The sequence below is a fragment of the Brassica napus genome, chromosome C9 (genome assembly GCF_020379485.1).
Source record: "Brassica napus cultivar Da-Ae chromosome C9, Da-Ae, whole genome shotgun sequence".
Taxonomy (NCBI): Eukaryota; Viridiplantae; Streptophyta; class Magnoliopsida; order Brassicales; family Brassicaceae; genus Brassica; species Brassica napus.
In genome coordinates this window covers 732,309-745,530 of record NC_063452.1, presented here as the reverse complement: position 1 = coordinate 745,530, position 13,222 = coordinate 732,309, and the positions used below count along the sequence as shown (strand labels likewise).

General features: G+C 32.1%; 1 protein-coding gene across 3 annotated transcripts; it reads right to left on the bottom strand.

Annotated features, from left to right (window-relative positions):
- Nucleotides 1–5,903: 5,903 nt before the first annotated feature.
- LOC106436319 (calcium-transporting ATPase 2, endoplasmic reticulum-type) lies at nucleotides 5,904–11,653 on the bottom strand. Of its 3 annotated transcripts, none has more exons than XM_048769540.1 (6): nucleotides 11,347–11,653; nucleotides 9,219–10,723; nucleotides 9,014–9,135; nucleotides 7,539–8,201; nucleotides 6,946–7,055; nucleotides 5,904–6,834 (listed from the first exon to the last, which is right to left on the bottom strand). In XM_048769540.1, the coding sequence occupies exons 2-6, from the start codon at nucleotides 10,678–10,680 to the stop codon at nucleotides 6,027–6,029; spliced, it is 3,165 nt and encodes a 1,054-aa protein (XP_048625497.1). In that variant the 5' UTR covers nucleotides 10,681–10,723; nucleotides 11,347–11,653; the 3' UTR covers nucleotides 5,904–6,026. The 3 variants fall into 3 exon arrangements, with proteins under 3 accessions (XP_048625497.1, XP_048625499.1, XP_048625498.1); XM_048769542.1 differs by having other exon boundaries at nucleotides 11,512–11,643; XM_048769541.1 differs by lacking the exon at nucleotides 11,347–11,653 and adding an exon at nucleotides 11,103–11,344.
- Nucleotides 11,654–13,222: the final 1,569 nt, after the last annotated feature.

Below are 13,222 nucleotides of genomic sequence, written 5' to 3'. Positions count from 1 at the left end.
AAGCCACAACCTCATAGATTGTTGGAATATGAATATCTAGCGAATAATGTTATTAAACATTAAATAATAAAGGTAAATTCCCACTTGAAATTAAATACATTAATTTACACCCAAAATAAATTAAATACTTTAATATGTCAAAAGGTAGTGCTTCGTTTATGTAACTTCAGATATTTTGTTAACCTGTCCAACGAAAAGTAGAATGGGTCGTAAAGTATGCCTTATTCTTTGGGAAGCTATTTGTGGGCTGTACTATATTGAATTGTTTGGGAAATTAGTCATTTTTCTTTTTGAAATAGAATTCGTTTTCTAAAGACAAACTTATGAGTGGAAATCCATTAGCCAAGTGGTTTGACTAAAGGTTCGTTAATGCATCTACGCCATAAAGTCTGAAGTTCAAACCGTAGAAAACACAAATTATCTAGATTATAGAAAAAAAAGATTACAACAGATGTTCAACATTGTGCAAAACATATCATAACATGGATCTTATAGGACAAATTTAATATTTCTTTCAACAAAAAAATATAATAATAATAAACGCAAAAGCAGTTACTTTTATCAAAACAAGGATGTCATCTCTTTTTGTACATGAGGCATAACTTCTAAATCTCTATTATTAAAAGAGAAGTACCCATTAAAAAATACACTTAAGTTTTCTAACTTATTTACATTTCAATGCCACTGAGAATTAAATTAAACAACTTATTTTAATGTTTGTCTTTTTCAGTTAAATTAATGAGTTTTTCTTAATCAAATTTAAACTTAATGTCATTAAATAAACCTACCCATTTTAATGTTTGTCTTTCCAGTTAAATTAATGAGTTTTCTTTAATCAAATTTAAACTTAATGTCATTAAATAAACCTAAAAATACATCATATTTAACGTAGCTTATTACGTACAAGTACGGCCCAATAATGAATTTGAATTTTATTTTTACGAAAACGTGAATCACTTGACTTATGTAATATTTAAAATATATTAACTACAATATAACAAATGCATATAACCTACCTATACTTTAGTTTGAAATGATCATGTTCAAGTTTTATATAGTCAACTTACATCATGCATAGATCGATGTACAATATTCAAACCACCTATAGTTTTCGTTTTCTTTATAAGATGTATCAACCAACCAATCATCCAATTGATTTTCTAAACTTTATAAAAAAACAAATCAATAAATACAAACTCAAAATCCAATATCTTCTATTAATCAAAACAAAATATCTTCAATGTCGTATCTTTAATGTATCTATTAAATATAGAAACTGTAATCATAATTACACTAATTATAAGAATAGATTTGATTCCAACTAATTGATCTATTACTTCGGCAATTGATTTGCTTGCAGAAAAGGAAACAATGAATTTAAAATTTATAAGAATATAAAGATATAGAGATTCCAACCAATTGCCTATATTTGCGTATGATTTCCGCATAATAAGCTTCAAATTGAACATTGAAAAAGATAGAGAGATTTTTTTTTAATCTTTTACCGACACAAACTTAAACAAAACAAAGAGTTAAATGTAATTTTTTTTTGTTACACTTCCCGGAAAAAAACGGTTACAACATGGGCTTTCATAATATGGTCTTTTAACATATTAATGTTATGGACATTTAATAATTATCTTCACGAAAAACAAAGACTATAAGTCATTTATTATTAATAAAATTATGAAATTATTTACAATTTGATGACTAATTCATCGCCCTTTTTTATATGTTAAATTTTTCATAGAAGTTTAAAAATCATTTTATTTTCTTTAAAGATGTATAACTAATTTATAATATTTTATGCCATATTAATTCATAATATATTATTTCTTCATATTTTACATTAATAACCATTGTTTTATATATCGTCTACAATTCTCTAATTACGTCTATTTGTTCAATTTTTTATATGATATCGAATATTCATCGTAAATAGATGGTTTAAGATGACAAAAAAAAAATTATTTACTTGGTGAATATAATACATCAAATATTACAAATACATTATTTAGTTAAATAAATAACCAAAAACCGAAAATTCAAATTCGCGCTAGCGCGCGGATCAGGTTCTAGTTGTAATTAAAGCAAAACGATTGTACCCAAATAAATCTAGTGTGTATAACTGAATCAGATCTTATCCTTTCTCTTTTTTTGTTCGAAACCTAAAAACTTGATATTTACATTACCCGATGAGCAACACAAATTTTTGGTTCAGACCAACATCCAGTATTAGCACATGTGCATTTATGTCTATGCAGAAAGTCGCGATTAAATTATCGCGAGAAGATGTCACATCTCAATAAATACTTGGAAAAGTTGTGACAAAAAGATTAAGCAATTTGACAAAGTAAAAACAAAAGACTCTTCTAATCTCTTCTAACTATTTTTCCTCATAGTCAAAAGCTTCAGTAAGTTAAGAACTTATCTATACAATTCACTTCACATAATAGCTACATTACATTAGCTAGTTGTAGCCCGTTAGATGTAAACTTTAAGTAACTAACCAAAGTGACACAATTGCAACTGAAAGTTATTTAGTTTTAGGAATATCTATCAAAATACTCCTTACTCTTGGCAAAATCTTGCGATATTTGTTATTTCGACATAAAATGTGTTATTGTATTAATTTATAATTAGGAAATCGACTAGAGATGTAGCATGACTTTTGTATTACATAACGCAACATAAAATAAATAATTTTTTGGCTACCATGTGATTTTCTCTAAACCCACATAAACTCTTCGGTGAAACCTACAGTCTTTTCACCTAATCCACTATCCATGCATTATATGAGTTGCTCAACAAATTTTGCTCACTTAACAAAAGCGGTCATTCACGTGTTGAACTCTGATAAATGCACATTGCCAATGTATATGTCTAATGAGATTATCACGTGAAAGAAACAATTACAGTTTGTAACTGAACATCTTTGGTGATTATATAAACATATTTATTATAAAAATCAATAGAAACACAGTGTAAGCCATTAAACAAGTAACCATAGAAAGGATGAAAGGATGAAAATATAGAGACCCAAAAGAAAAAATATTGTTAAGAGATGATTGTCTTACACACATATACGAAAAGGGAATAATTAGGTTTTGTGGTTTCTGGTGATTGAAGGCAATAACGTGTTGAGGGGGATGAAGCCTGGTCCGAGAATTACATATATGCACAATTATATGTATGCATTATGCATATGATGATATCCTCGATCCAAACGACATTCCCCGCAACGGAAATAGCCTTTTCAATCTTCATACTCACAATAACAATTATATCGTAGAGACTTGTGTATTTTAATTGGGAGAGAAAGTGATAAAGTAGAGATAGAAATAGATAGTTTAGGGAGAGAAAGTGATGGTAGAGATAGAAATAGATGGTGCTGAAAGATGGTGTTCCTAATGATGAGAAAATGATGAGGAGGAGCTGTGCTTTAAGAAGATCTGAACCACCGTATTATTCTAAAACCCTAGCTTGTCTTTTGTAATATTGTAATATGACATATTGTATTTATTTATTGTTGAATGTCGATGTAATTAAGTGTAGAATGTAGGTTTTAATTGGAAGTTTTGGATATTCAATTGAGAGATCATTAAGAAGGCAAGAGAAAGTCGTCAGAAATTAGTTAGTTATATAAATTGAAAATAGTTGTTTAGGTACCTTGGCAAGTTCCCACTTCCTCAATTATGAACGTTTCAATTAATTAATTTGCAGCTTTCAAATTTTTTTTAGTTCATTTGCATAATAGAAACACACACCAGTCTTAAACAGTGATATACACCTGAGAAGCATCTACAGTATATTTTTTTAGTTTCCTCAAAAATGTTTAATCAAAATTAAATACCCTTCATGTGTAAGATGTATATAGTTCGTAATTATTCACAATAATTATATGCGCACAGATATATTATGATATGTAAAATCAGGTCTTAGCTAATTGGAAGTATTAGTGGAAAAGGTCAATGCTAAGACATTGCTCTTGTTTCTTTATGGCATGGGGTATTTTTTCACTTGGAACATCACGCCACTGTCTATGACCATAGATGTTCCCAATAATTTTAGTTTAGATTTTCAATATTCCTTCTGTTTTTCAAGTGTCATTTTAACTTTTGTTTTGTTACAATATCACTTTAAAATTTTAATGCAAATTATACTTATTAATTACAAATTGTATAGATTTTATAAGTATTTTTAGTTATCTCAAATATTATTGGTCAAATAGATATAATTAATAAAAACTTAAATATTCAATCATTTTTAACATGCATGAAAAACGTTAAATTGACATTTAAAAAAAAAACGTGGAGACTACAATTTATCATATCATTCAGTTTGATAATAAATGCAAATTGTATTGACCCTATAAATAATTTTAATTATCTGAAAATACTATTGGTTAAATAATTATAATTAATAATAATATAAATGCATTTTTTGATAAGCGTGAAAAATGTCAAAGTAAAATGAAATAAGTATTATATATGTTGAAGAACATTTCTAGTCCATTGTTATTTTTAATTTTGTTATAGTATTTAGGGCATCTCCATCCCAACTCCATTTTTTCCTCTAAGATAGAGTAAAAGTGGATATGGAGTAAGGAATGCTCCAACCCAACTCCATATCTCACTTCATAATGAAATTTACTCCATAAATGGAGTAGTTTATTTTTTGTTTGTTCATCACTTCATAATGGAGTGGGAAATGGAGAAGGGTTAGAGCAATTTTACTCCATTTTCACTTTTACTCCATTTTGAAGGAAAAAATGGAGTTTTACATTGGAGATGCTCTTAGAGTTAAATCTACTCCAATTCATCTATATTCTTTTTGTAAAATAAAAATTACTATTTTCCTTCTATATTTAGAGAAAAAAAGTATTTTTCACTTTAAATTTGAAGAACTTTATTTTAAAGAAATATATTGAATAAGTTTCATCTATATAATAGAATTCCCTAATTTTAAGAGAAAAATAACAAAATATATTAGAAATGGTTAAGTATGATCTACTACATTGAGCTACACAATATGAGTTATAAATGCGCTCTTTATGTCTCATGCAAAATAAGGACAAGGCAATGGCACCTTCATAAATCCACACCTACAATTATACGGATGGTCCCAAACAAAAATTGAACAACTTTACATACTCCCTCTATTTAATAATATAAGTAGTTTTAGAGATGTTTTTTTGTTTCAAAATATAAATTATTTTTAGATTTCTATATAACTTTTTGTATTTATTGATAATTATTGATTAATAATATCTAGTATATGTGTTAAATAAAAATATACATACTTATTTATAATAGATTAATAATATGTAATATATGTATTAAATGATACTTTTTTAAATTGTATTTTTAGCCAAAACTAATTATATTACGAAACTGAAGGAGAATACCATAAATAAAAAAATGTTGTTATAATTTGAGACGCAAAAACATTCGCGGACAAGAAAAATTACGCTAAAGCATTCATTTCTTCTTTAGTATGCTTCATTTACTGCTCTAGTTCGACCAAATAAAAGTATCATTACATTCCCCAACCCTTTTGTTTTTTTTTTGTCATTGAAATAACTTCCAAAAGTTTGATCCCCAAAGGCTAAAAAGCTAGCAAGCCAATGCTCTCAGCCACCCTTTTGTTTTTAAAAGCCTTTTCCACTAATCAGGTGTTTTGTGTGCTGATAGTTACCTTTTATTTCGCAAATCCAAAACCAGCCCATTTGTGATAAATTTAGGCCCATTAAAACTTTTGGGTAAGTTTGGTAAACACTTGACGCGACGGTCTTGGTCAAGCAAGATGTTGGTTACAAGAGGCACATCAGAGATTTTGTTTGATGTCTTGATGGAGTTTGAGAGAATCTGTAATTAACTAGTTTGTTGTGGGTACGACAAAACTTGTCAGAAATTACTTGTTGAATCAACTAAAGATTGTAATAGAGATTACATCAAAATACAAAGTCTTCAGAAAAGAATAATAAATATAAATGTTACTACTGTCTTGTGTGTTTAATCAGACTTTTACATAGTCTTCTTGATCTTGTTCTTGATTCTTTGTCTTCTCCATCTTCCAATGAACTTAAGACCTTCATCGATTAGTATCACAGGGAAAGAAACAAGAATAACCACAAACCATTCCCTGAAACTCAAAGGCACAATCCCAAACACATTAGCTAAGAAAGGAACATAGAGGATAACACAGTGAAGCCCAAAGGAGACGGTCATAGCCACAAGAAGCCAAGGGTTTCTCCACGGTGGCATCTTCAAGAGACTGTTGTCTTCAGACAAAGCGTTCAACGAGTTAAACATCTCAATTGCCACAAGAACAGAGAGAGACAGAGTCATAGGCTTCACTTTCCCTAGAGTGAAGTAATCACAAGGGTTGTTCTCAAACGCCACTGTCCTAAGCCCACCAGCGATTGTGTAAGGAGAGGCAGTGAAGTTCGTTCCCCACGAAGAACATTCAGACCAGTTCTGTAGCTGAGTGAAGCTGACCAACGTATGTCCATCCGTGATCAAACTAACCCCGAGGAAAGAAGCTTGTGTGTACCACAAGACAAAGATGCCAACGGTAGCAACTCCAACATAAGAACCAATCACAAGGTACCGAATAAGAACCCATGAATCAATGAGACAGTCATCACTTTTGCGCGGCGGTTTCTTCATTATGTCAATATCAGCTGGATTGAAGCCCAAGGCTGTAGCTGGAGGACCATCGGTTACCAGGTTAACCCAAAGGAGCTGAACCGGTATCATACACTCCGGTATCCCCAATGCAGCGGTTAAGAAGATGGAGATGACTTCTCCAACGTTAGATGATATCATATACCTTGAAATGAAAATCATTTATTACCACAAGATCAGTTACTTGCATAGGAAGAAAGGTATTACCAATTTTACCACAAGATCAGTTACTTGCATGTAAGGCTCTTTTGTTTACCTGATAAAAGCTTTCATGTTGTTGTAAATGGACCGACCCTCGGCTACAGCTGAGACGATAGTACTGAAGTTATCATCTGCAAGAACCATATCTGAAGCTTCTTTGGCAACCTGAAAATGTTCAACAGTATACAGTAAATACTAGGCCTAGAATTTGTCCGAACCAGCCAAGCCGAACCGGTTTTTTTTTTGCTATTTCGGTTAGGAATTCGGTTTGATTCGGTAGGTTTAAAAAATTGTTACCTGTACCATACCAAACCCAAACTATACTGACCAAATTTTGAATGAACTAATCGAATTTAACCGCAAATAACCAATCTTATCCGAAATTTTAACAAAATGAAACCAAAATCTAACCGAAACCAAAAAAATTAGGTTGAGTTCTCAAAAACTGAATTAACCGAACACTGAACCAAATTTTATTTTGGGTTAAATCAGTAAGATTTATGTCGAACCAAACGAACTACCCGAACCGAATAATCCACACTAACCGAACCCTATTAAATACCATAATATGCACCCCTCAGAATGAATAAGAATGGTAAGTTTGAACTCTCAATTTTGTATTACAGTTAAGTTAGTTAGTTTCTTTACCTCGGTTCCAGTGATTCCCATGGCGATACCAATGTCAGCTAGTTTCAAAGCAGGAGCATCATTCACACCATCACCTGTCATGGCAACGATCTCTCCCATCTCCTTAAGCATCCTAACGATCTCTTGCTTATGCCTTGGCTCAGCTCTTGAAAACACTTTCCCTCCAGGTTTGGAAAGTATCTCAGACCGCCGTGAAGCAGGAAGAGACATGAACTCTTTGCCTGTGAAGCTACTCTGAGAAAGATCTTCATTGTCTGAGAACAATCTAATCTCACAGCAAATAGCTTCAGCCGTTGATTTGTTATCTCCAGTGATAACCATCACTCTGATTCCAGCTTCTCTGCAGTCTTCAATAGCTCTTCCAACTTCTTCACGTGGAGGATCTCTGAGACCAACAACTCCAACAAAGATTAAGTTTGTTTCGATGTTTGAATAGGACGAAGGGTCTAAAAGCTTCTTGTGTGAAGGATGTTGTTCAGAAGAGTAATCTGTAAACTCTCCAAGCTCGTCTTTGTAAGCTAACCCTAAACATCTTAACCCTTTTGATGTCATTTCAGAATGTTTCTTGAGGATCACGTCTCTGCTAGATTCATCTAAAGCGACAAGGGATCCATCAGCAAGCTGTGTGTATGAACTTCTCTCAAGTATGCTCTCAGCTGCACCCTGCAAAAAAAAAGAGAGAACGCTCAGAAAGAAATTTTCAACTTAACACACTAATGTGGGGAAATTTGAATTTAGAATTTGGACAGAATTTGAAGGAATTTAGGTTTACATTAAGTTTTATTGGATTAAATATTTATAATCATTTTTAGGTTTAGCAATTTTCTAATTCTATTAAATTTTTGTGTTATTCATTTTTGTTTTTGTGTTATTCATTTTTGTGTTATTCATTTTTGTGTGGATTTTGTAGTAATTGTATTTAAATGAACTTTAATGGAAAGTTCACTATAAAAAGTATTTATTTGATTTTTGCATACGTAAAATTTTCTATTTATATAATAATATACTACTCCCTTTGTTTCATTATAAGTGTCGTTTTAGGTTTCGGCACACGGATTAAGGAAACAATTAATTTTGTATATTTCTTATAAAAAACACTATTACCTGTACACCTAACCATATTTCAACCAATAGAAAAATAAATTTTGCATTGAAAATTGAAAACAACACTTATTTTGTAACGAAAAAAATTCTCTAAAACGACACTTAATATGAAACAGAGGGAGTAGTATATTGGTTTTGTTTTCATTATGTTCATCAATCAAGTTTTTATTCAATTTTTAATGTATAAAGTTTCGAAAGTTCATAGAATTTAAAAGAATTAGTTTGTATCAAATTAATTTAAACATACAAATTAGACAAATACATTAAAATCTCCAACAAATCCTTTAAAATACTTAGAAAACAACACATTTTTTTTTAAAAATCAATTAAATTCTCTTAGCTTTCAACAGACAAGAAGTGATTGTGTTTACCTTAACGAGAAGCCGGTTTTGTCCATTTGGTTCACGCACGATAACACTCATGGACTTACGGACACGATCAAACTCCAATGTCGCAAGCCTTTTCGATCTTTTGTTCCACCAATCACAGCAAGCTAATGCAGCAAGAATGGTAAAAAAAAAAAAAAGATCAACAAACAATCAAGACAACGTTTACCAATCAGACATTGAGACATACCTAGTTTCACTGAGCTACCATTGTCTGAATCATTTGTAGCTTCCTGGATACTCTCACCGTTCTTCTCATCTGGAACACCCATCTTCTCAACAAGAACCTTCAAAGCTGCTTCAGTAGGCAAACCTGTTGCTCTAAACAACTTCCCTTCATAGAACACTCCAGCATCATTACAAACCGAACATATCTCAGCAACAGCTTGCAAGTTAGCATCCATCTCGTAACCTCCCCAGTCAACAATCCCACCGTCTTTAGGATCATAAGTCGTACCATCAACCGAAAAGACTCGAGTGACCGTTGTTTTACCGCCCAAAGTGAAAAACTCGGTTGCAGACATCTGGTTCGTAGTCAAAGTCCCTGTCTTGTCTGAACAGATCACAGTCGTGCAGCCGAGCGTTTCCACGCTCGGCAGCTTCCTCACAATCGCGTTCTTCTGCGCCATTTTCCTCGTCCCCAGGGCTAAACACGTCGTGATCACGGCGGGTAAGCCCTCGGGGATCGCTGCCACGGCGAGAGCCACCGCGATTTTGAAGTAGTAAGTGCATTTCTCGAAAGAAAACTTGAACGAACCGTCCACGGCGTCCCACGAGACAAAGTTCTTGTAGTTGATGATCCAGACGAGGACGCAGACGACGCAGATGGAAGTGGTCAATCTGCTCCCGAACTCGTCTAGCTTCTTCTTCAGAGGAGTGTCGCTCTCTTCGAGCGACGCCTCGTGGATCTGCCTTTGTATCTTGCCTATCTCCGTATCCATGCCGATGCTTGTGACGACGCTAACGCAGTTTCCGTTGACTACGGTCGTTCCCGCGAACACCATGTTCTCTTTTGCTTGGAGCTCGCAATCATTAACGACTACAAGGTTAGCTCCTTTTAAAACCGGCATTGCCTCTCCGGTTAAGGAGCTTTGCTCGACTCTCAGCGTCGATGTTTTCAAACCGGAGACTCGCATATCAGCAGGGACTTTATCTCCAACATGTAACTCGACTACGTCTCCAGGGACGAGCTCTCTAGCTGGGATGTTCGGTAACACAACTCCGTCTCTGATAACCTTTGCGGATTCGCATTGCATCTCTTTGAGAGCCTCGAGCGCTTTCTCGGCATTGCTCTCTTGCCAGACACCAACCACAGCGTTTAGAATCAGAATCAAAACGATCACAAAGGGTTCAACAAAGGCCTCGAACCCTGCACCCGAACCCGAACCGTGTTCTTCTCCTAGAAAGGCTAAAACGAAAGAGATGAACGCTGCGCCGAGGAGAATCTTGACGAGGGTGTCGTCGAACTGTTCTAATACGAGATGCCATAAGGGCTTGCCTTTCTCCTTGGCTAGCTCGTTGTAACCGTGTTTCTGACGGCGGGTTTGGACATCTTCGGTGGTTAAGCCCTTGTCTAGTGTTGTGTTGTACTCTTTCAGACATTGGTCAACGGACCACGACCACGGAGATAAAGACTTCTTCTCCTCTTCCATTGATTCAAAAAGCTTGGGAACGAAGGTACAGTTATCAAAAACCCTGCAGAAAATTACAAACCAAGAAACAAACTTTTAGTCAGACAACAGTTAAAGTCGCGGTCTTTAGAGATTGTAATGACGGTTTGATGGAAGATCTGTAACGAAAATTGGAGACTAATACAAACCCAGAAACCAAAAAAAAAAAACAGAGAACTGAGTGAAAGTGAGAGAGAGACAAAGCATGTAAAAACAGAGTACTCAGAGAATTACAAATCAAGCAACAACATTTCTTAGTCAAACAACAGTTAAAGTTGCGGTCTTTAAAGATTGTAATGAAGGTCTGATGTCTATTCTATAAAACAGAAGATAATATCAAATGGAGATCTAAAGAACAAAGAAGTGAGAGAGAGACAGAGCATGTAAAAACAGAGTACTCTTACCTAAACCCTGAGGAAAATTACAAACCAAGCAACAAAATTGTAGTCAAACAACAGTTAAAATTGCGGTTGTTAGAGATTGTAATGAAGGTTTGATGTCTATTCTATAAAACAAAAGAAGATATCAATGGAAGATCTGTAAAGAATTGAGAATAAATGAATAATACAACCCCAGAAACCAAAAAAAAAAACAGAGTGAAAGTGAGAGAGAAACAGAGCATGTAGAAAAAAAGCAGAGTATTCTTACCTAAACACCAAGAACACCAAGTTAAAAGGCTTTGGTCATTGAAAATTCAAGAAGCAGAGGAAACTCTATTTCAATATTAAAAAAAAATATATGGTTTTGACCGAAAGTTTGCTTGGAGACAAAGCAGAAGTTTTTATTCTCAAAGTTTTGGATTCGTGCAAGTACCAGTAACAAGGAAACAAGACAGGAGAGTGGTGTGGACAAGTCTTTGGTTTCTTTCTCTGACTTTATTTCTTGGTTTTGATATATATATATTTGAATTGAATATATTACTTTCTTTCTTCTTGTGGTTTTGTTTTGCTTTCCAGAAAGAAAAGAGAAGGTTTGGTATCCGTATTAGTGGGGTGATGGTGGACCCTTTGGATTCGCTGTTCAAAAAGAAAACGGAACGTTAGCCATTCCTTATTTTACAATTACTATAATACCCTTTCTTTTAAATCGTTATTACGTCTTTGTCTTTGCCTTTCTCGTACGGCTCAGTCGTGTGTTCCATTTTGCTTTCACATCCCTTGTATATTAATCGAGAAACATTTGAAAAATTAGAACCTTAATTTTGTATTAATTAAAAAAAATCTCAAATTTTAGATGGCACTCTAAATGCCTTCTATATTCTATTTCAAAGAATTCTAGAGCATCTAATATAAAGTATAGTTTAATCTAATGGTGTCACATTATTTCATAATTATATAACACTAGAAAACATTATATTAACCTAAAATAAATGAAATGTGTATTCTTTCCTTAAATAAAAGCTACGAAATTACCTAATATGATTTACATATATATAGCAATTAATGATTATGAATAATAAAGATTTGATAACAATTTTTGCATCCTTCTTCATTTTTGTTTAAATTTATATTATTAAAAAAAAAAAAAACAATCACATTAACCATATAATAAAAAAAATAGATTTTTTCTTATATGTTATATTTTGAATTTTTTAAAATGACTTTAAATTAGAAAAATGAGGAAACCTTATATGTTATATATATTTTTTTTAAACGACTTTAAAAACAAAAATGAGGACACCTTATATGTTATATTTTTCTTATACGTTAGAACTTTCTTATATGTTATATTTTGAATTTTTTTAAAACGACTTTAAATTACAAAAATGTAAGTTTTCCTTAAATATACGACTAAAAACATTAAAATGATATGTATCAATTTGATGGTTGATTTGAAAGCTTTCAAAACCATATGTAAGATAAAAGTCAAAATAATTTAACTGTGGAAACAATACTGTTCATTTTTTTCAAGAATGTGTTCGAAGGAAAAAATAAGGTTTTTATGTTATAATTTGTTTAATGTCCCACTAGAGAACATTATATTAACCTAAAATATAAGAAGTGTGTATTTTTTCCTTAAATAAAAACTACAGAATTACCTAATATGATTTACATATATATGACAATTAATGATTATGAATAATAAAGATTTGATAACAATTTTTGCACCCATCTTCATTTTTGTTTAATTTTATATTATTAAAAAAAAATAAACAATCACATTAACCATATAATAAAAAAATTAGATTTTTTCTTATATGTTATATTTTAAATTTTTTAAAATGACTTTAAATTACAAAAAAGAGGAAACCTTATATGTTATATATTTTTTTTAAAACGACTTTAAAATACAAAAATGAAGACACCTTATATGTTATATTTTTCTTATATGTTAGATTTTTTCTTATATGTTATATTTTGAATTTTTTAAAACGACTTTAAATTACAAAAATGTAAGTTTTCCTTAAGTATACGACTAAAAACATTAAAATGACATGTATCAGTTTGATGGTTGATTTGAAAGCTTTCAAAACTATATGTAAGATAAAAGTCAAAATAATTCAACTATGAAAACAATACTGTTC